We start from the raw sequence: 22,339 nt of genomic DNA on the forward strand, positions 1-22,339 counted from the left end.
GTATGTATGTTCTGTGAATGTTTCTTTAATAAACAGCTATATGCTTCAGTTCATAACCATTGCATCTCAGAGCTTTGTATGTTCTGTGAATGTCTTTAATAAACAGCTATAGGCTTCTATTCATAAACATTCCATCTCATTAGAGCTTTGGTCTGTATGTTCTGTGAATATGTCTTTAATAAACAGCTACAGGCTTCAGTTCATAAATGTTCCATTTCACCAGTTTTCCAGAAAACCAGTGTAGCATAAAGCCTACATTTATTGTGCCCACAACCTCACTGCTGGTTCTGTGATCCCCTCTGGTTGCTGCTGTCCCCAGGGACAGTTGAGCTGTCTCTACAGGGTAGAAAAGGGCTTGTGTTCTCCCAAATCTCATTTATCTAGCCCCAGGACAGCTCAAAAACAAACTCTATGTTAAGAAAACTGTGAAGTCATCTCACCTTCCAAAGTCTGCCACAAGCCTGCGTAGGCAGAACGTGCCCAAAACCTTCCAGGTTATCAAAGGCACAGTCCCACCTCAAGAGCCCCTAAGTGTTGGCTCCTGTGAGTCTAGAAAATACCAGTCTGTTCAGTGAATAATCTCAATCTCAGTCTTACTTTCTGCTTGTTTGGAGATTGTTTTGATTTCAGTAACACCCTTCCATCCTCTTCCCTGATCCACTGTGTCCATTTGTCCTCAGTGACAGATTGTCTGAATTCTTAACTGATGAGATACCATGAACTCAAGACATTTTGCAGTGATATTCCATGCAACACACTACATTTAATAATTAACTGGTTAATGAAACAGTCCTTCATACTCCAGAGGTCCATTTGTACATTTCAACACATTTAATACTATACCTGGCACCTGACTGCATGTACTCAGCAATCACTTTGTCCAGAATCAGAGGCTCTGGACAGATTCTACACATTCACTTAGAAATAGCTGAAAGTTTTTATAAACTTGATGAAGGCAGCATGACTAATAAGCTTCCAAAATGCTAAAAATAAATGAGTTTGGAATGTCACTTTCAAATATCAAAATGAGGGGGTGGCAGATGAGATCCCTTAGCAGATAAAGGCACTTGCTGCCAAGCCGGAACCTGAGTTTCATCCCCAGAACCCACATAAAGGTAGAAAAGAATCAACTCTCACAATTGTCCTGAATCCCCACATGTATGTCCTCCCCCCAGATAAATAATTTTACAAAAGGAATTCTGGGGGCTGGAGAGATGGCTCAGCAGTTAAGAACACTGACTGTTCTTGCAGAAAACCCAGATTCAAATCCCAGCACCCACATGGCAACTAACAACTGTTCATAACTCCAGTTCCAGGGGATCTGACAGCCTCTTCTGTCCTCCACGGGCATTGAACAATATGGTGCACTTACCTACATGCAGGCAATACACACATGCACATACAACTAAAATAATTCTGCTTTAAAAATATGAATATTCTTATTGCTGAAGGTGGGTAATGTGCACGTATTGTTCATAATTATCATGTTACATATATTTTATATATATAGCTATATGTATACATAGATATAAAACAAGTTATTAAAAATATGTGAGATAGCTCAGCAGGTAAGGGTGCCTGCCACAACGCCTGACCACCTGAGTTCAATTCTCAGGACTCACATGGCAGAGGGAGAGAACTGACTCCAACTTGTCCTCTGACCTCAACATGTGCTCCATCGTGTGCTCATGCACACGCATGCACACACACACGCACACACACACACACACACACACACCCTGGAGGGGGTCACTTTGGAATTCATATATTCATTTATATTTTTACATTTATTTATTTTGTGTGTGTGTGCATGCATGCATGCATGCATGTGCATGTGTGCACACAGGTGCCCACAAAGGCCAGAAGGAAGCATCAGGTCCCCTGAAGCTGGAGTTACAGATGGTTGTTAGCTTCAAGAAGAGCAGGAAGAGCTCTTAACCACTGAGCCATCTCTCCAGCTCTGTGAATGTTCTTTCAGGTCATTAAGTTAGTAACAATTTGTTAGATACCAAGTAAAAATAATATTTAATGCATCTAGCACAAGGGAACAAAGAACAAATCTAAACAGATGCCCCACTCATTTACATTTTTATTAACAAAACAACAGGAGGGTGAGGTTTCAATATTTTATTCAAGTTTTATTTTAGGTGATGTTAATTACAGCATTTGAAGGGGAGGATCTAATTCCACATAAAATGGAAGACTAAAATGTACCCATTAAATTGCTTTAAAAAAAAAAAAAAAGAGTGGTGAGAATAAAACAGAAGTCCAATTTAGATCTCTAGTGTTGTCACATGTGGTCACAATCACGCAGGCTCTGCCCAGCTCAGAGCTATAGATCCCAGAAGCTATTTCATACTCTGGTGCAATAGCAAAAAATAATAATAAAGGAGTAAAACACCACAACACGAAGAGAAATCAAGTCCTGAATTATCGCCTCCGTCACACCCAGCCTCTCCACCCCAAAATGGCACACAACAGCCAACCACACCTTGCAGACTACTTTTGGTGTCAAACAGGTGCTAACGGGCTCGGGTGGAAACGGTATGAAGATCTGTAAAGTCCCTTTCAGATGGGTGTGTGCACACTATCAAGCCGTGGGCTTCTCACGGTTAGGGTTGGGAAACCAAGGTTTGATGCTCGGAAGTCACAATTTCATCCACGGACTCACACAGTTTACAAAGGGCCTACAGTCATCAGCTTCCCCTTGTAGCCATTTCTAAGATTAAAAAGAGAAACCTGGCACCTGTAGGGGGCTCCTCCCAAAGTCTACAGCTGAAAGGACTTTTTTGGAATTGGTTTCTTCTGTACCTCTGAAATGGTAACACACTTTCTTAAAGCTGAATCATCTTTAACCTGGAATCTAACATGATATTTAGCAATTCTTGCATCCCCAACATACAACATTAAAAGGTACACTAAATTCTGAAGGTAGCTATGCTGCAAAATAGTTTAAAATTAATGATTGTACAATATTCATTTATGCTTGAAACTCCAGGCCTAGACCAAGCTTGTGGCCACCTGCATTGATGTTCTTGCCATCCAGTAGAGCTGACAGTGTCAGTTTGATACCTGGCTTGAGGGTCTGAGTGTACCCTAAACCGATCAGGCTGGAGTTGTTCACTTTGGCCGAAAAGCAGGCATCCGGGTCGATTTGATACTTGGCTGCTATTCCAAAGCGAGTGTTACTGTTTCCTGCTGTCCAGGGGGGAGGAGGGAAGGAAAGAAAGGTTAACACCAGCATCAAAGCCTGTTCAAGGCATCATCAGCAGAGGTGAAACAGTGACCCTTCAAGTTTCATTGTATAACACACCCGGCTGACTGGTGCCGTCAGCAGCCATCACTGGTCCACACAGCAGGCAGCCCGTGGGAATCCACTTTAGGGAACATTTTCTCACCCTCTCATAGTTCCCATACTACAAAGACTCCATCTACCTCTGATTCCACACAGAAAGCTGCTGCAGCCATAGTGTCTTGGAAGAACCCAATCCTGAATCAGGCCTGAGTCTTTACATACACCATCACAACACATACACACATATACACAAGTATACACACATAATGAACTTATTTTCCTGGGATTTAACTATAATTTTAGAATTAAGTTTTTAGTGTGTGTGTGTGCGTGTGTGTGTGTGTGTGTGTGTGTGCAGTGCCCATGGAGACCAGAAGAGAGTGTTGGATCCCCTGGAGCTGGAGCTCCAGGCAGCTGTGAGCTTCCCAATGTGGGTGCTGGGAATCCAACTTAGGTCCTCTACAAGAGCAGCAACCACTGATTCAGCTCTCCAGTCCCTAATTTTAAAGTGCTGACTTTCCCTGGTGTGGTTTGATTGATTCCCACATCATGTAACCAGCCTTCAGGGTTCAACAGTGGGGTTAGCCCTGGAAGCTCTCCCATACTGGGGTCTGGCCTGGACGAACACAGAGGAGACCCACAAACCACTGCTCCTTTTATCTATCTCTAGCGGGGACGCTTGGCAGGCTAATTTTGACAACGCACTGGAAATGCGTATCAAGCATGGGTTCCACACAGAAAAAGGATGGAAGATAACCAGAAATGCAGCAGTTGTCAGCCCTGGCATTTCTGCCTCCTTCTCTTTCTCCTGTTCTTTCTTTCATAAACTCCTTTATAAACATTTAACCATAAAATTTTATATATACTCATTTACAACACCCCACACAGGCACTTTACAAGCAAGAGCACAAATCACCAAGCCAACACCTCGAACTTTTAAAGACAGAACTACTTCACACGTAAGCAATACATACCTGGCTTGAGGGTCTGAGTGTACCCTAAGCCGATCAGGCTGGAGTTGTTCACTTTGGCCTGGAAGGAAAGAGATTAAGACTAAGTGAAAACAACGTTCCATACTCCCATCTCCAAAATGAACAAGAGCTTTTTATTCAGTCAAGGTTTCAGAATCAAACCACCTTTGCTCATGACCACCTCAGTAAACTCAATATGAAATACAAATGGAGGTTTGTGGTGTTTTGCTTAAGTCCTAAGGGCAAAGCAGGGGGAACTGAGGCTCTTGGCAGGCCATGTCCCTTCAAACTGGGCCTTTATGCTCCCAGTATCCCTTGGTTTTACATGCCTGATGTTGAGGGAGCCAAATTCAGTTCCGAGTTCAGCAGATTTAAGAATGAATTGTCACTGGGCATGGTGGCGCACGCCTTTAATCCCAGCACTCGAGAGGCAGAGGCAGGAGGATCTCTGTGAGTTCAAGGCCAGCCTGGTCTACACAGTGAGTTCCAGGACAGCTGGGGCTACAGGGAGACCCTGTCTCAAAAAGACAAAACAAAAAAAGAATGAACTGTCTGTGAAGTACATAAACTAGCAGAAATATTCTGCAACATGACACTTCTCATCCCACCCTGAAAGCACAGTCACCTACAGTGTCCAGTGACAAAAGGGAGCCCGACAGGACTCATTGCAAAACCTATGCAGTAGATCTGGGCCCCTAACCAGTGCCACCAGGTCTGCAAGATAAGTTGCCCAGTGACCACCAACTTCTAGGTTTAGTTTTATCTTTCTAGAGACATGGTCTCACTATGTGGCCCCAGGCTAGCTTCAAGCTCTCTATTCTCCTGCCTTAGCTTCCCCAATGCTGGGATTCTAGGTGTGTCACGCTGTATCTTAAATGACTCCAACCACTTTTTTTGAGATGAGGGCTCATCTGAGCCTCATCCAGGCTGGCCTTGAACTTCTGATCCTCCTGCTGGGACTGCATGTGTGCACCACGACACCTGACTTATACACTGCTTAGGATCAAGTACAAAGCTTTGTAAATGCTAGGCAAGCACTCGATCAATGAGCTACATCCCCACCCTTGTTTGGGAACTTAAAACCAGGCCCTTGCACACGCTAGGCAAGCATTCCACAACTAAACATCAGCCTGGCCTGGCCACTGATTCCTTAATGTGGACTGCAAAAACTGCAAAAAAAGTGAAAATGAAAGAAAAACTAAACATCGAAAGCCTTAGGTTTCAGGGCTCTTTACAAAGACTGGTTAAAGAAAGAGGCTCGATGCCTTTAATCCCCAGCACTTGGGAGGCAGAGGCAGGCGGTTCTGTGAGTTCAAAGCCAGTCAGGGCTACACAGTGAGACCCTGTCTCCAAAAAGAGAAAAAAAAAGTGTCTCAAATGGGATTAAGTGCAAGAATCCTCAACTAAGAGGCTCTGCACAGCACCTGGCACCCAAAGGAAGTACTCTTCAGAATCTATAAGCAGAAGCCCAGAACTCCCACAATCCTGGGCAACAGGTGACTCACAGGCACCCACCGAAAAGCAGGCATCCGGGTCGATCTGATACTTGGCTGCTATTCCAAAGCGAGTGTTACTGTTTCCTGCTGTCCAGGCAAGATTGACAGCGGTCTCCAACTTCTTGTTCACCTTCTGGTAAATGGAGCCACCAAACTCTGTCCCATCATTCCTAAAAACAAGTACAGCAACAGATTCTTAGCTCTCCAGGAGTGGGTTGAGCCCAGGAAGAGTCACCTGAGTCAACAAGGGAACAGGAATGCTGCAAGTGGATTGAACCAAGTCACGGTATACAGAAGACCAGACTTCACAAAACAGGCAGTGAAACACCAGAAGCTGACAGGAATGGGACAGCCACCAGTGCCAACCAGGGCAAAGAGCTGCACAGAACCTCACATTTGCTTCCAAACACCCTTTAAAATGTTATCAGCAAGGGCTCAGTGTGGTGCTGCATGCCTTTAATCCCAGCACTCGGGAGGCAGAGGCAGACGGATCTCTGTGAGATGGAGACCAATCTGGTCTACATAGTGAGTTCCAGGCCAGCTAAGGCTACAGGGGGAGGGTGTCTCAAAAAATAAAAAAAAAAAAAAAAAGAAAACAATGCTGATGTAATGAAATGCTTCTTCTAAGTATGTGGTTATTAAATAAATAATTTTTTTTTAAAAAGTAAAAAAAAATTAAGAGGACCTAGCTGGAGAAAGTTCCTGGAGCAGGTCACTGGGGGGTATCTTGTCCCTGGGCCAGAGAGTTCATCACGTAAAGGAACTTACTGTCAAATCTGACAACCAAAGTTAAATTCTTAGGACCCACGTGGTGGAAGGGGAGAACTGACCCCCACAAAAAGATTGTCCTTTGTCTCCTCATGTATGTTTGCACATGCATACAAACACACACAAGTAAATATTTTTCAAATGTCTTTTAATTGATGAAGACAGTAGGTTATAGCCCCTGACATGCCAGCTACAACCACCACCAAAGCACAGCCAGAGGCCACCCAGAGCCTCAAGAAGCAACAAAGATGAAAGAAGTTAACCCACAACTCGAATTCAGAGCTGCCCACCTTCACCCCACTACAGCATTCAAACTCCTGGGATGACTTGCAAGGGAGTTTCTTGCTACATTACAAAACGTTCCTATCTTACTAAAATACTCAGGATGAAACCAAGCTGGCGCAACTCCCGCCTCTCTTCCGGCCATTCAGCTCTTCTGCTTCCTCTTTGGGGTCTGCTCAAGCTCAACACTGGGACTCTGCCCCACCCAGAAGAGTTGGCAGGACAGCCTGCACATGGTGTCAGCACAGCAAACCCCAGAGTATATGAAGAGCTGCAGGCTCATGTGTGGTCCTTCTCTGCAGCATGGAGACTGACAGCATGGGGTCTGTACAGATCACATACCGTCTCCAGTAGGCTGTTGTATGGTGCATGTCGGGGCCTAATCAGAAGCATCCATCCCCACAGAGGGAACCATGGATCAAAAATGGCTATCGCAGCAAGCACCAAGGAGCTAGGAGGGGCAAGCTGAGGCAGGCTGGAACCAGTGTTTTCCTTATATACTGTTTGAGTTTATAGCCATAGACCTAAACTCCTTTAGTTAACATTTTTTTTAATATTTAATGCTGCTGCTGCTGTGTGTGTGTGTGTGTGTGTGTGTGTGAAGATCAGAATGTTCTGAAACTAGGAACTCAGCAATGCCTTAGTGCACTGAGTTTTTAAACCATAGGCAGAGAAGCTCCCTGTAGAGATGCACCTTTAAGAGGCATGCAGAATGCCTATTCCACATCTGGGCATTGGCATCACAGAAAAGCCAGGAGTTCCGACAGCTACCTCCAGGCAAGTGTTAGAAACAAACCAGGTCTTCACGTAACCAACTGAAAACACGCAGGTACATGCAGAAGCACAAGACAGCCACTCTTCCTCCTAGGACTTAGCGCCAATTCCCAATTCTGAACCAAGCAAGCCTTTGCCATGTCGGCCAGAACTCAGAATTTAACAAGGCTTCTGGGCCAGGTGTGTTAGTGCACGCCTGTAATCCCAGCACTTGGGAGGATCGGCTCAAGGTCATCCTCAACCATACAGAAAGCTTGAGGTCAGCCTGAGCCACATGAGACTCTCTCTCAAAAAAACAAACAAAAGCCCGTCCGCGCCTGGATGTCTCTTCTTTGTGTTCCTTTTTTTGTTACCTTTCTTTGATATCTTTAAGACTCAAAATTTTAAACTAATGATCAAAATTCCTCACAAAAGTATTAGGGCCAGTGATGATGGGTCAAGGCCACCAAGCCTGAGTCTCATCCTACATGACGGAAGGAGAAAACCAATTCCTGCAAGTTGTTCTCTGACCTCTGTATGTACATTCTCATGCAGACCTACCCAGACTCAAGGTATTTTAAAATTTGTCATTAATGGAAATGGTCTTTGTTTAAGGGTAAAACCACTTACCGGTCTTTAGTTAAGTGGTGTCTTTATGACCTCTAGTGGAAAGAACTTGGTGACTCCAAACCCTTCTATTAGAAGCTGCAGGCTAAGTCCTCATGGAACTAACCCAAAGAAGATTATTTTTATGGTTGAAATTTCTGTTTCCCTCAGTCCAAATCATTACTCCCCTTTAACCCCCAAGTCTGATTAAAGAGGCTCTTCAACCTAACCTGCAACCTCTCTGCTCATCACCACACTGTCCAGCAGTTAGTAAAACACTCGACAGCCCACCGTGCAACGAGGACACTTTGATGCCCATTTAAGATGATCATGGCTTGGTAAGGTCTCCATTTCATTAAGCTTAGTGAGCTGAGTCAAAGGTATTACCCAGGAAGAGAGCAGCAGCTCCCACACCCCATCCTTAGACTCTGTTAATTAAAACTGAAGGGGCCTCCAGGGCCCAGGAAGCTTCAGGGAAGGGACACCCCTCTGGACTGCCACCATGTTCTATTGTAAATGCTCAGTCACTCTGCATGTACCAGTGGGGAAATCTCTGGCTCACAGAAAAGGAGGGAGGGAGGGAAAGAGGGAGGGAAAAAGGAAGGGGACTGGAGAGATGGCTCAGCGGTTAAGAGCACTGGCTGCTCTTGCAGAGGACCCAGAATCGGTTCCCAGCACCCACACAGCAGCCGACAACCATCTGTAACTCCAGTTCCAGGAGATCCAACGCCTTCTTCTGGCCCCGGCAGGCTCTGCATGCACAGGTGCACTTACATACATGCATGCAAAACACTCCAGACACATAAAATAAGAATAAATTTCTTTTTACTCTTAAAAAAAGTGAAAAAGACATTTCAGGAAATGGGTAGATGGGAAACAAAAATGCTAAAGGACCACTTGGCTCATGTGATGCCAACAAATCTGCATTACAGTGACTGAAAACTCTTGAGAAAATAATGAAAAACAAACCCCCAGCCACATTAGTATAAAGTCACACACGCTTACACGCTAGCATGAAGTCACACATGGAACCACACATGTACTTACATATCAGTATGAAATCACACAGGGAACCATACATGTTAGTATAAAGCCACACACACACACACACACACACACACATTAGCATAAAGTCACACAAGGAAACCATACACACACTTACACGTTGGTATGAAGCTGGAATTCGTCAGTCTTGTAACCAACTGCAAAGTTGCTCTGGGTCACCCGTGACTTCGAGGTCTCAAAATTCATCTGGTAGCCAGCAAGCCAGCCCTCATAGCCCAGCACCAGAGCACCCCGGATCGAGGGCCCAGCGATGTCAAAGTCCACATCACAGCCCAAGTTGATGTGCTCCCTCTTGTACCCTGTCTTGATTTTAGCATTTTTTTTCCTGGGGGTAAAAAAGAAACTGTATTAAATAAAATCAAGCTACCTCACTTTGGTACACTCATTCCAAGAACTGCAAATATTCTTCTCTAATCCTAGTCTGAGTAGGGGGCTGGTGAAGGAAGTAAGGTCAGCAGCCAGTTGTCCCTAAGCAGCTGCTGCCTCACACACTGGACACAGCCTCCCCTGAGCTGGAATCCCGTCTGCAGAAAGCCACAACAATACCGTGTGCACACAGGACAGAGAGGACAGGAAGAGAGCACCAAGCAATTTCCCTCATCTGGCCTCTCCCCATAACACAACAGCCCACACAGGCATCTACTGGGTAGAATGGCACAGTGTCACCTCAAAACAGATGCATCTTTGCCGTTTTTCAAACCTGTGGGAAAGAAAAGAGCCCTGTACCATGAAGCTGTCCACACAGTTGTTTTGGGGAGATGGCCATCTTTGTGGCTCACCCCGTAAGTGAAAAAAGAAACACCAGATCTCTGCTAAGGTATCGGACAGGACATCTTTTAATGCCATAATCATGAGACCTTACTTAATTCATAACTGAGAGTCTTAGACACTGAGAAGGAGAGCCTGAGGGGCTAGCAGTCCTAATCTCAGGCCCAATCCGATGGTGCGGAATCTGAGCAAGTTAGTCCAGTGTCTGTCCACTGTTCCTCAAAACCCAGAATCCTTCAGCAAGGGCAGATGAGTCATGTTGCCAACAAACACATAGTCACCATGACTCTATATCAAAACACTGGAGGACAAGATCATATCTATTGGGCTGGGTAGATGGTTTGGTGGGTAAAGCACTTGTCGGGCAAGCCTGAAGACCTGAGTTTGAATCCCCAGGTGTCGTAACAGCTGGATGTGGAGCACCATCTGTGATCCCAGCATGCCCCTATGGGATGATGGGAGGCAGAGACAGGAGGATCTCCTGATGCTGGAGTGCTAGCTAGCCTTGTGTGTGCAGAAGTGAACCATAGAAGAAATCCTACCTCAAACAAGGGGAAAGGTGAGGGCCAATACTTGAGGTGTCCTGACCTTCACTCATGCACCTTTTTAAAATTTTTGTTTATTTTGATTTTATGTGTATAAGTGTTATACCTGCACATATATATAAGTGCACCCATGTCGTGCAGTGCCGGAGGAAGCCAGAAGAGGGTGTCAGATCCCCTGGAACTGGAGTTACAGATGGTTGTTAGCCATCATGTGGGTGCTAGGATTTGAACCCGGGTCTTCTGCAAGAGCAGCCAGTGCTTTTAATCTCTGAGCCATCTCTCCAGCCCCAGCAAAAGCAACTTTAAAGAAAGATCACATCTGTCAAATAAACAGGAACTACATCCACAGGGCATTGGCTGCCCAGTTACAGAACAGGTACTACCCCAGCAACTGCTTTCTCAGGAAAGACCACAGAAGCCAGGTCTGCTTAGAGCTCCAAAACCACACAGCTCTGGCCTCAGTCACAGTGAGAGTAAAGCTTCATCTGCAGCATGGAGATCCAGGGCTCTGAAACCATTCCCTCTGCAGAGGAATCATTGCTCCTTGGGAAAATGGCCAGTTCAGGTCTGGGGCAGGAAACTTAAGTAAGCCTGAAGTATCTCTCAGAGCTATCGAAGATTACAGGGATCAGGAAAACGGATTTAAGAGCTAAAATAAAAAGGCTCCCAAGGGCTTCAAAGATGGACAATGTGAGCATCTGTAAGAAGAGTATTAGCACTGAACTAAAACATATCATTAAAAATGTTTTTAGTCCAGGGCCAACAAGATGGCTTAGGGGGTAAAGGTGCTTACCACCAAACCTAAGGACCCGAGTTCAATTCCCAAGACCCACCTGGTGGAGACAAAGAACTGATTCCTGCAAGCTGTCCTCTGACCTCCACATGTACACACACACACACACACACACACACACACACACACACATCCCATATATACAAGAACAATAAATGTAATTTTTTTTTTTTGAGACAGGGTCTCCCTATAGCCCCAGCTGTCCTAGAACACACTATGTAGACCAGGTTGGCCTTGAGCTCACGGAGATCCCCCTGCCTCTGCCTCCTGAGTGCCACCACACCCAGTGACTTGGATTTGTTCTAACTGAACTTAGGGAAATCTGTAGCTTTCCCACACACACAATCCACCCCATGTTGTCTCTAGCCCCAGTTCTAAGCTTTCAACAAGACAAGAATTTTAGAGGTCACAGTTGAAAACAAAGCCAACACCCTTCCCAAGTGAGAAAGCTGCACCTTGGGGCACCAATTCCATCAGAGTTGCTTCTGAAAAATCTTTGAAGAAAGGGAGAAGTAACCACAGACGCCCTCTCCACAAGAAGATCCCATGTCAGCCCATCTTGGTCTGCCTGCTCTTTGGGATAAGGAGTCTGGGTGTGGGCACCAAGCTGGGTGGAGTGACGATGACATTTAGAGAGAGGGGCCATACATATAAAGGTATCTTACAACCACCATATAGAAAGGCTGCTGCGTGAGCTGGGAGGACGGCTCAGTGCCATGCAGGCTTGAGGGCTGCAGTTCGGATCCCCAGAACCCTCATAAATGCCAGGTGGGTGGGGTGGCCCTCCTGCCATTCCAGCCTTGACAGGTAGAAACAAGGGCTCTCCAGAGCAAGCTGGTTGGCAAGACTAGACATATCAGCGAGCTCTCAGGTTGACTGAAATGCCTGCCTCAACTGGAGGAGCAGTTGAGGATGATTCCAACAACCACCTCAGGCCTCCACATATGTGAACACCACACACATTGAAATGGAAAAAAAAAAATTTTTTTTAAGCTGCTGCTTACCAGGTGTGGTGGTACAGACCTGTAATCCTAACATCTGAAAGGCTGAGGCAGGAGGATGATAACATGGAGGTGAGCCTAGGCTGCGTTATAACGCCCTAGCTCACTCAAAGCTAAACAAAGCAGAGGTGGCAAACAGCTGGGAGACAAAGGCAGGAGCATCAGGAGTCCAAAGTCAGCCTGTGACACACTCAGAGCCAGACTGAGACCCTCTCTCAAACAAACAAACCAAAAAAAGCTGCTGCCAAGCACAGAGTGCGATGCCTGTGGCAGAGCCTCTGGCCAGTGGTGTGAACCACCCACACCAGTTTACACTCACTGTCTCACGGGACTCTAGCCAGAGTCCCACTTCCCAAAGGCAAGGGACAGAGCTCAGGCAGCGGCTCGCACTTCTCCCTGGCTCTGGTCTTTCCAGCACAGTGCTCTGCAGCTGTGGAGCCTTTTCTTTCTCAAATGTCACTGGGATTTTTCTTAAAGCCCGTTACGCACTGGTGTTAATCTCACAAGCACTCAAGAGACAATGCCTAAGCGAGGTCTACAGCCCATCTGGATGCCCACACTCAGCTCCTTGGGGAACAAGTGCTCTCTCAGGTACTACCCCAGTCACTTCGGAACCAGCCTTCGCTTCCAAACTCCATCAACAGCCATGAAAGCTTGACTGCCCAGCAACAAGACGTATACCCAGAGCCTACAGCTCTGCCCTGTGAACACCACTATCAGTATAAGAAACCAGAGCTCCTAGAGGGATGGCTGATCCCAGGACTGGGGAAGAAAACGCATAAGATGAACCTGATACAACTTTTAAAACAAGAAACACAGAGGAGGTGGAGTAGTGGCTCGGGGTTAAGAGTATTGTTCTTCCAGAGAACCTAGATCAGAGTCCCAGCACCCACATGTGGCTCTGTCGCCCTCTTCCAGACTTCACAGGCACAACACACATACCAATATATTTATAGGAGCTCCCAGTGGCCACAACTAAAACAATGTGAGCCCTAGCATGATGAAATTGCTCACAACCCACAGAATAAAACAAGTATCCATGAATCCATACCAACATAAAAAATAATTAAGGGACTGGAGAGATGGAGTAGATAACAGCACTCTGCTTTTGCAGAAGACCCGGGTTCAATTCCCAGCACCCACATGACAGCTAAGAACTGTCTGTAACTCCAGTTCCAGGGGAATCTGATGTCTTCTTCTGACTTCCTCCAGCACTGCATGACATGGGTGCACTTACACACATGCAGGCAATAGACTCGTATACATAAAATAAAATAAATAAATAAACGAATAAATAAAAATATAAATGAAAGCCAGGTGTGGTGGTGCACATCTTTAAGTCCAACACTTGGAAGACAGAGACAGGCAGATCTCTGTGAGTTCAAGGTCAGCCTGGTCTACATAGTGAGTTCCAGGCCAGCTGAGGCTACAGAGAGGCACTGTCTCAAAAATGAAAAAAAAAAAAAAAGAAAGAAAAAATACATAAATGTAATGCTTTAATTAATAAAAATAAAACTGATTAAATAAACTAGGGAGATGGAACAGCACGTCCTTAAGTTAGAAGCCCAATTAGTAAAGATGGATTTAATTACTAAAACTAATTATTGCAGGCAAGAATCACCAAAGGCTGGGTGGATATGGTGGTACAAGCCTTTAAACCCAGTACTCAGGAGATAGAGACAGGTGGATATCTGTGAGCTCAAGGCAAGTTCCAGGTCAGTCAGGGGTATAGGGAGACCCTGTCTCCAAAAAAAAAAAAAAACCATAAAAATAAGTACTCAAAATATGTCCAGGTCAGGAAACAAAGCAAGCCAGAGGATGACAACTAAATGGAGGATCCAGAAATGAATCGCAGATCAGAAAGCAGTCGTCGGTGGCGCAAGGGTTAACAGTACGGTACCCATGTTAATTTGCTGGTGGGATCATCATTATAGCCGCACTTGCTTAATGACAGGGACACACTCTACAAATTGCATCATTGGGCAACTTGGTCATTAAGCAAACACCACAGAGTGCACTTATGGAAACCGAGGTGGTGTAGGTTAACCACTCAACATGGCCTCTTGATACACTCAAGGGGCACAGCACACAGACAGCAAGGCAGCCAGCATAACATGGCACACGGTTTACAGTAATCAGTTTATAAAAAGGATACTCTAAGGTAATGGTAGCCAGAACCACACTTATTTATTATCACTATAAATATCACATAAACATACATGCTAGACTTTTATAGGACAGGCAGCAGCAGAGTGGGTGGGGTTTATGTCAGTTATCACTCACCCAGGTAACGCAGAGTACCTCAATGGCACTGGGGACCAGGAATTTTTTCAGTTCTGTTATCATCTTATGGGACCAGAGTCCTATATGTGGTTGACTGGGACATCACTATGCAGTGAGTGGCTATATATTATATACCATAAACCATATTATATACTATACAGTATATGAGTTGGTTTTTGTTGTCAGTGTGACACAAACTGAGCCACCTGGAAAGGAGTCTCAAGGATTGCTTCCATTTGGCCAGCCTGTGGCTGTACCTGTGAGAGACTGTCTTCACAGATGATTGCTTTTGGAAGGCCCAGCCCCACTGTGTGTGCCACCACACCTAGGCAAGTGGGTCTGGACTATGTAAGAAAGTAAGCTGAGCCAGGTGTGGGGTAACACACCTTTAATCCCAGCACTCTGGAGGCAGAGGCAGGTGGATTCCTGTGAGTTTGAGGGCAGACTGGTCTAAATAACAAGTTCTAGGCCAGCCCGGGCTACATGGTAAGACCCTATAAATGAAAGAATGGGAGGGGGTCATGGGAGAAGGAGGGTGAGCTGAAGAAGCCAGCTAGCAGAAGTCCTCCATGGTTTCTGCTTGAGTTCCTGGGTTCCTGCCTGACTTCCCTCAATGATGGATTGTGATCTAGGGTGTAAGCTGAAATAAACCATTTCCTTCCCAGGTTGCTTTTGGTCAGAGTGGGTTTTTTTGGTTTTTTGTTCTTTGGTCTTTTTGAGACAGGGTCTCCCTGTAGCTCCAGCTGTCCTGGAACTCACTATGTAGACCAGGCTGTCCTTGAACTCACAGAGATCCGCCTGCCTCTGCCTCCAGAGTGCTGGGATTAAAGGCGTGCACCACCACGTCCAGCGGTCAGAGTGTTTTTAATCACAGCAACAGAAAAGCTAACTAGAGCATATGATTATAGATGTAAGATTTCAACATTAGAGGGAACTAGGGGAAAATAAAAGGAAACTCCACATGTTATTTTTAATCACATTTTTTGTGTGCAATTTTGTACAAAAATTATAAAATTACTTCAAAATGAAAAGCTAAATTAAGCCAGGCATGGTGGCACATGCCTTTAATCTCAGCACTTGGGAGGCAGAGGAAGGCAAATCTCTGTGAGTTCAAGGCCAGTCTGGTCTACATAGTGAGTTCTAGGCCAGTTGGGGCTACAGAGAGACCCCGTGGCCGAAGCTTTAATCCCAGCACTCAGGAGGCAGAGGCAGGTGGATCTCTGTGGAAGTCACCCTGGTCTGCATAGCAAGTTCCAGGTCAGTTGGGTCTTCAAGGAGATCCTGTCTCAAAAAAAGAAAAGCCAAGCCACTTTTGAACAACTTTAGGAAATTGTTCTGTAACTCTTACAAAGTTAACAGGAAATGCCTTATAAATCCCAAAGCATGGTCTCAGAGGAGCTCAGTGTGCTTGTCCTCCAGCCCTCCCATCAGAGATTTCTCTGTGACACAATGACAGAGTGCCTATGGGAGTGAACAGGCAAGACAGCAATGCTCCTAGGAGTAGGGACCAGGGCAGGGAGGAGAACAAGAGCAAACAGTTCCTAAGCCTGGAATCTGGCTCAGTGGTGAGGCACTTGCTTAGCATGAATGAGGCCTTGGGTTCCATCCCTGACATCAAAAAACAATAATAAACCAGGCCCTGACTGGTATCTTCAAACCTTACATAGCCAAGTTATAAAAAGATTTCTCATAGGCTGGGGATGCAGCTCAGTTGGCAGAGTGCTTGCCTAGCATGCATGAAGCACTGAGTTCAATCCCCAGCACTGCAGAAACTAGACATGGTGGCTCACACCTGCAACACCAGTACTTGGGAAGTAGAGGCAGGAGGATCTAAAGTCCAAGATCAGTCTAGGCTACATAAAATGAGTTCTCTCAGGAAGACAGAAATGGTTTCTGCTCAGTCACAGTCACACCACATCTAGATGTATAGATGGCCCTCTGTTTGCTTTGTGAAACAGGGTCTCATGTACCCCAAGCTATCCTCAATCAAACCAATACGCAGCCAAGGATGACAATGAGCTCCTGATTCTCCTGCCTCTACCTCCCAAGTGCCAAGTTGACAGGCGTGGTAGATCCCACCTGTGATAAGCATTTTTTAGAAAAAGAAAAAGAAAATGGGACAAGAAGAGGAGCAGCGAGATGGCTTTGTGCATGAAACACTCACTGCACAAACCTCGTGGTCTGAGTTTGATATCCGGGACAACAGTATAGAATATTCTAGAAGGGAAGAGTCCCTTCTAGTCCTGTAAAGTACCCAATTCGATCTCTTACCTGCAGATGTGTCAACAACCAACAAGCCTAATCTGTTTCTAGCCAGAGGTACTGGCAAGAACCATGTGGCCTCAGGAGTTGCCTTGTGATTAAGCTCACAAGGTCCATGGGTCTCTACACAGAAAGGGAGAGGGCTGGCAACACCCTCAAAACAGGCTGACAACCGTGATCACTGCTTCCAAATGCCACCTGAATACTTTACCTTGGCCACTTACATTACCAGTAGCCTAACTAACATGAAATGGTGCATTACTGGATGGAATGCCTATAGCCTGCAGCCTGCAGTCAGGCACATGTTGACAGTGTGGGATCTTAAGAAACACTGCTGCCTTTAGTCCCAGCACTCAGGAGGCAGAGGCAGGCAGATCTCTGTGAGTTCAAGCCAGCCTGGTCCACATAGTGAGTTCCAGGACAACTGGGGCTATACAGGGAGACCCTGTCTCAAAAAGACCAAAAAACAAAACTTAGCCAGGCGTGGTGGCACACACCTTTAGTCCCAGCACTCCGGAGGCAGAGGCAGATGGATCTCTGTTGAGTTCAAGGCCAGCCTGGTCTACATGGTGAGTTCCAGGCCAGCTGGGGCTACAGAGAGACCCTGTCTCAAAAAGAACAAAAAAACAAAACAAAAAACAAAAAACAAACAAAAAAAAACAGCAGCTAAGAACACTGGCTGTTCTTCCAGAGGACGTGGGTTCGGTTCCCAGCACCCACATGGCAGCTAACAACCATGCATAACTCCAGTTGCAGGGGATCTGACACCCTCTTCTGGCCTCTGCATGGGCACTGCACACACATGGTACATTTACATACATGAAGGCAAAACATTCATATACATAAAATAAAAATAAAATATCTTATAAAAACTAATGTAAATATTTGAAAAAAAAAAAAGGGAGCAGGGGAAGGCGCTCCTGGGAGGGTCTAGCAGCCGGCACCGGCACCCTTAATCCCCACATGAACACAGGAACATGCAGAACTATTTGTTGCACAGATGCATTTTCTAAATTAATGAAAACTTGATACTGCATGGTCCATGAACGGATGGATGTGGGTGTGCCCTGGTCAAAGCAACGCCAGAGAACTTGAATGTAGAATTTGGACCAAGGCTGCCTTGATGTTGGTGGTGGTTGGTTGATTTTTGTTCTCTGACATAGAATCTCATTACACTGACCTCGACTCCCTCCCAATCCCTCTAACCCCTAGTGTCCCATGTGCTGGGATTATAGGCATGTATTACCACACCCTGCTCAGAGGCCACCTTGTATGTGATGTCAATCCCAACCTCTAAAACCCTTTGTCCAGAAGGGCTTCCAAGGCCCACATATCAGATGACAGAGATGAGATTCTTACCCAGTGTTAGGTGAGAAGGATGAGTCAAAGGTCAGCTTCAGTCCACGCGCAAGCTACAGGGAAAAGAAAGGTGCAGGGTTAGTCACAGGCAGGGTAGAGATGGGAATGAGCAAAACCAAGTCTCCTATCCAGTGCCCTAACCTGGTCTTCCACGGTGATCTCTGTGCCTAGCGTGTTGTCCGTGTTCCACTTCTCCGTAAACGTCAGGCCATACTCAGTCCACCGGTACTTGGTTTCCAGGCTGCCATTCACTTTGGTGGTCTCCGTGTTGGCTGAGCCTGAGCTGGTGAATTCCTTCAAAGAAAAAGCAGAGTCACGGCCTGCAGCCCTACACATCCTTGGTAACCATCCAGACCCTTATGCAACAGAGAGGCCTTGAACGTGTTCAGGCAGAAAACGACTTCTACAATCCAGTTAGATACTGAAAACTGGGAGAGGGAGAAGGAGCCCACTACCTAAAGGAAACTTCTGGGGAGTTCTCTGTTGGGAGAGCACTTCCTTCCTCACTGACCCTGAAGTCTGGACAGGAAGCCACCCCACTTCCACCCTGCCTCACACAGAGAAAAACCATTGAATTAAAGCTAACATAGAAGAATTGCAACTCCCAGACTCCTCCCTCCCAGCAGGAGCTGCAGGCGAAATCTAAAGAGAACAAAATGTTTTCTGAATGATCGTGTAGCATTTAAAACACAGGTCAAGGGCTAGAGATGGCTCAGTGGTTAAGAGTGCTGCCTGCTCTTGCAGAGGACCTGGGTCTATTCCCAGCACCCATATGGTGGCTAGCAACTCTTTAACTCCAGTTCCAGGGGATCCAATGCCCTTTTCTGGCCTCTGTAGGCATTGTACACATGTGCTGCACTTAGATGCATGCATACAAAAAATTAAAATTAAAAATTAAAACACAGGTCAAAGCTGGTAGAGTGGCTCACATCTTATAACCCAAGCTCTCGGGAGGCTGAGGTGGGAGGATTGCCATGAGTTTGAGGCCAGCCTGGGCTACACAGTGAATTTGAGATTAGCCTGGGCTAGTGCAGAGTAGGGCTGTCTCAGAAAAAAAAAAAAAGCATCAAGGATTGATTGATCAGGTGGTAGAACTCTTGCCCAGAATGCACAATGCCCTGAGTTCAGGTCCCAACACCATAAAAAAAAGTTAAAAAATAAACCAACCAAGAAACAGAATGGAACTTTAACTGAGACCATTTAGCTATGATTATTAACAGCTACTGCACTCCCAAACTACCCACCACACAGAAATATAGTAATGGGGCAAGCATAAACCCCACAATCCAAACAAGCATCTGCTTGGGGCTCTGCCAGCCATGACACAGCAGCTCCCTACCAGTCAAGAACAAATGCCCCTGATCTATGCAGGTTGGATAACTTACCAGACCATTCTCAGACTTTGTCTTCAAATCAAGTTTTATTAAGCCAAATCCTAAAGAAAGAAAACCAATCATAAACAGGTTAACTAACCACACCAGAGGAGTTGTGGGGTATAGCTCAGTGGTACAGTGATTGCCTAGCAAGCTCAACATCCTAGGTTTGATTCTCAGCACCGAGAGAGAGAGAGAGAGAGAGAGAGAGAGAGAGAGAGAGAGAGAAACTGTTACACTCTGCCTTCCTCTCAGCTATTTGGAAATGCTTTCTAAAAGAAAGCACACTGTGGCCCAGAGCGCCAAGGGGACCCAGGTCCTGCTGTTGCTGTGGGGCATGGGGAACGGTGGTGAGCAGAAGGTCACAGGTCCCACCTGTGCCCCACACAGAAGGTGCCTAGCAGCTGGCACAGACACAGTGATCAGGCCTCATGGGCACGTCAGGCTAAATTTAGAAGCTATGTTCCACGGCAGCAGCCTTGTGCTTGAGGAGACTGGAACAGCCATTTGTCTTGCAATGCCCCAGCCTACCCTCCTGGGTGCACAAGCAGCTCATCTGTCTGGCAAGACACGGACATTCTAAGCTGGAAACTGACCATCCCAGGTCTCCTGAACATGCCGATCCCATTATTGAGCTGAAAGGCCCTCCCCTCCTTCAACACTCACCGTAGCCTTTGGTGAAGACATCCCTGGCGGATTTGCCAAGATCAGCATATGTGGGAGGCACAGCCATCTTCTGCCACAATAAAAGAACCACCGGGATGAATGCATTGGTAATTATGGAAATTAGTTTACCGCCAATAAAAGTTATTTGGTATAATTAAACAGCCAATTAAAAAAAAACCAAAAACACCCAGCCCTAAGATTTCCAGGCACCTTTCCCTCCAAGGTGTGGGCATGGTATGTGAGATCTTGCCCTTCTCTTAGGGCCGGCACTGGAAGGGCTCAGTATCAGCCTGGTTTTAGACTCCTCTCCTCATGGACAATTCCATAGGCCTGAGCACCAGACAAGTCAGTAAATATTTGCTGAATGAATTAGCTGTCAAAGACACAGTCCCAGGAGCCAGCTTCTTCACTGAACTGCAGGAGTCTTGCCAATAAAACATATCTTCTTACAAAATGTCAGCTGTCAGGCTGCTCGGCTGGTAACTCTGCTGAAGAGAAAGCAGAGCCTCCCCTGGCGGCACATTTTGTACATAGCTCTCATTTCGTTCCCTCAACAAATATCTATGGGGTACCTACCATGTGCTATGATGGGCCCAACTGTTCACAAAATTTTTGTTTCAGGGGAACCACTTTTAGAGTGTCACATTCCTCCTAGAGAATACAGTAAAATCCAGCTCTTAAGTAACTCCTCACATGAAAAGAAATCCAACCACATACTTCAGAAGAATGTGATTTGGGGCAAGATGTCATTTGGTTCAATGGGTAAAGATGCTTGCTGCCAAGCTGGATGACCTGAGTTCAATCCCCAGGACTGAGATGGTTGAAGGAAAGTAAGCACTCCCCCAGAAAGCTGTCCCTCTGACATACTAAAAGTGCTCAAGTGTACACACACACACACACACACACACACACACACACACACACACACAAACACAAAACTAAATAAATGTAATAAATTTGGGGGGCTTAACTTGGAGATTTGAGAGATGGCTCAGCCAGCTAAGAGCACTGGCTGCTCTTGCAGAGGACCTGGGTTCAGTTCCCAGCACCCACATGGCAACTAACAACTATCCAAACTCCAGTTCCAGGGGGATCCGACGCCATCTCTGACCTCCACAGGTATCACATGCACAGGTACACTTCCATACATGCAGGCAAAACACTCATACACCTAAATAAAAATGTTTTAAAAGTTTAACTTGTTTTCATTTTTGAGGCTAGTTTCCCTGGAACTCACAGTCCAGCTGTGATGGATGGTATCAATTGTCACCATAACAGAATCTACAGTGATGTGGGGGGTGGACTGCTCGGAGTACCTACAGGGAGACTGTTCTGACTCCATTCGTTGAGGGCAGACCTGCCCACCATAGGGGCACCATTCCCTGGCTGGGATTCTGGCCTGTGTGTGTCAGTGGAGAACAGGAGCTGCAGCACTCAGTCTACTCTGCTTCCACTGTGGACGAGATGTGACCAGCTGCTTTGAGCTCCTGCAGCCTTGACTTCCCCAACATGATGGATGGGCTGCACCCTTGAACTCTGAGCCAGAATAAACCCTGCCTTCTTTAAGTCACTTTTGTCAGAACATTTTATCACAGTAACAAAAAGAAACTAAAACTAAGAAAGTAGCCAAGGATGACCCTGAACTACTGATCCTCCTGCCTCCACCTCCCAAATCTGGCATTACAGAGTGCAGCACCACACCTCGCGAGCCAAATATTTACTGCACTCTAATGTTGTTGGGGAACCCTGCTGTTTAGGGTCGCAGTCTCTCCATGTCCGGATAGCTGCAAGCCAGCTCGGCGCAAATGGAGGGACTCCCCTTCTCAGCGGGGCGTCTCCTACTCTCTTCCTGACTCACCTTTGAAGTGGCCGTCACAGATACATGACCTCTGGCACAGAAACTGCCAGGTTTTTCCTGTGTGATAATCAGGCACTGTCTGACAGCCTGATAGAAGCCCACCACCACATGTAAATGAGGCATCCCAGGAGCACCTATCAGCTGAAGCTTTTGCTACTGCCTCCACACTATAAATCTTCTGGTTTTCCCCGTAAT

General features: G+C 46.1%; 1 protein-coding gene across 5 annotated transcripts in view; it reads right to left on the bottom strand.

Moving 5' to 3' along the window:
* Positions 1-2,112: 2,112 nt before the first annotated feature.
* The window catches only part of Vdac1 (voltage dependent anion channel 1), a 32,989-nt gene continuing 12,762 nt past the window's right edge, over positions 2,113-22,339 (bottom strand). For 2 of the 5 annotated variants that reach the window (XM_008827830.3, XM_008827838.3), the window contains 8 exons: positions 20,287-20,356; positions 19,633-19,682; positions 18,389-18,541; positions 18,248-18,300; positions 9,334-9,561; positions 5,782-5,932; positions 4,270-4,327; positions 2,113-3,072 (listed from right to left, as the gene is read on the bottom strand). In XM_008827830.3, the coding sequence (XP_008826052.1) occupies positions 2,981-3,072; positions 4,270-4,327; positions 5,782-5,932; positions 9,334-9,561; positions 18,248-18,300; positions 18,389-18,541; positions 19,633-19,682; positions 20,287-20,353 (852 nt within the window). In that variant the 5' untranslated portion in view covers positions 20,354-20,356 and the 3' untranslated portion in view covers positions 2,113-2,980. Of the gene's footprint in view, positions 3,196-4,269; positions 4,328-5,781; positions 5,933-9,333; positions 9,562-18,247; positions 18,301-18,388; positions 18,542-19,632; positions 19,683-20,286; positions 20,373-22,339 lie in introns of those variants that run through there. The other 3 variants (XM_008827840.3, XM_029560858.1, XM_008827848.2) reach the window with 3 other exon arrangements.

The sequence above is a fragment of the Nannospalax galili genome, unplaced genomic scaffold (genome assembly GCF_000622305.1).
Source record: "Nannospalax galili isolate Female #2095 unplaced genomic scaffold, S.galili_v1.0 scaffold970, whole genome shotgun sequence".
Lineage (NCBI taxonomy): Eukaryota > Metazoa > Chordata > Mammalia > Rodentia > Spalacidae > Nannospalax > Nannospalax galili.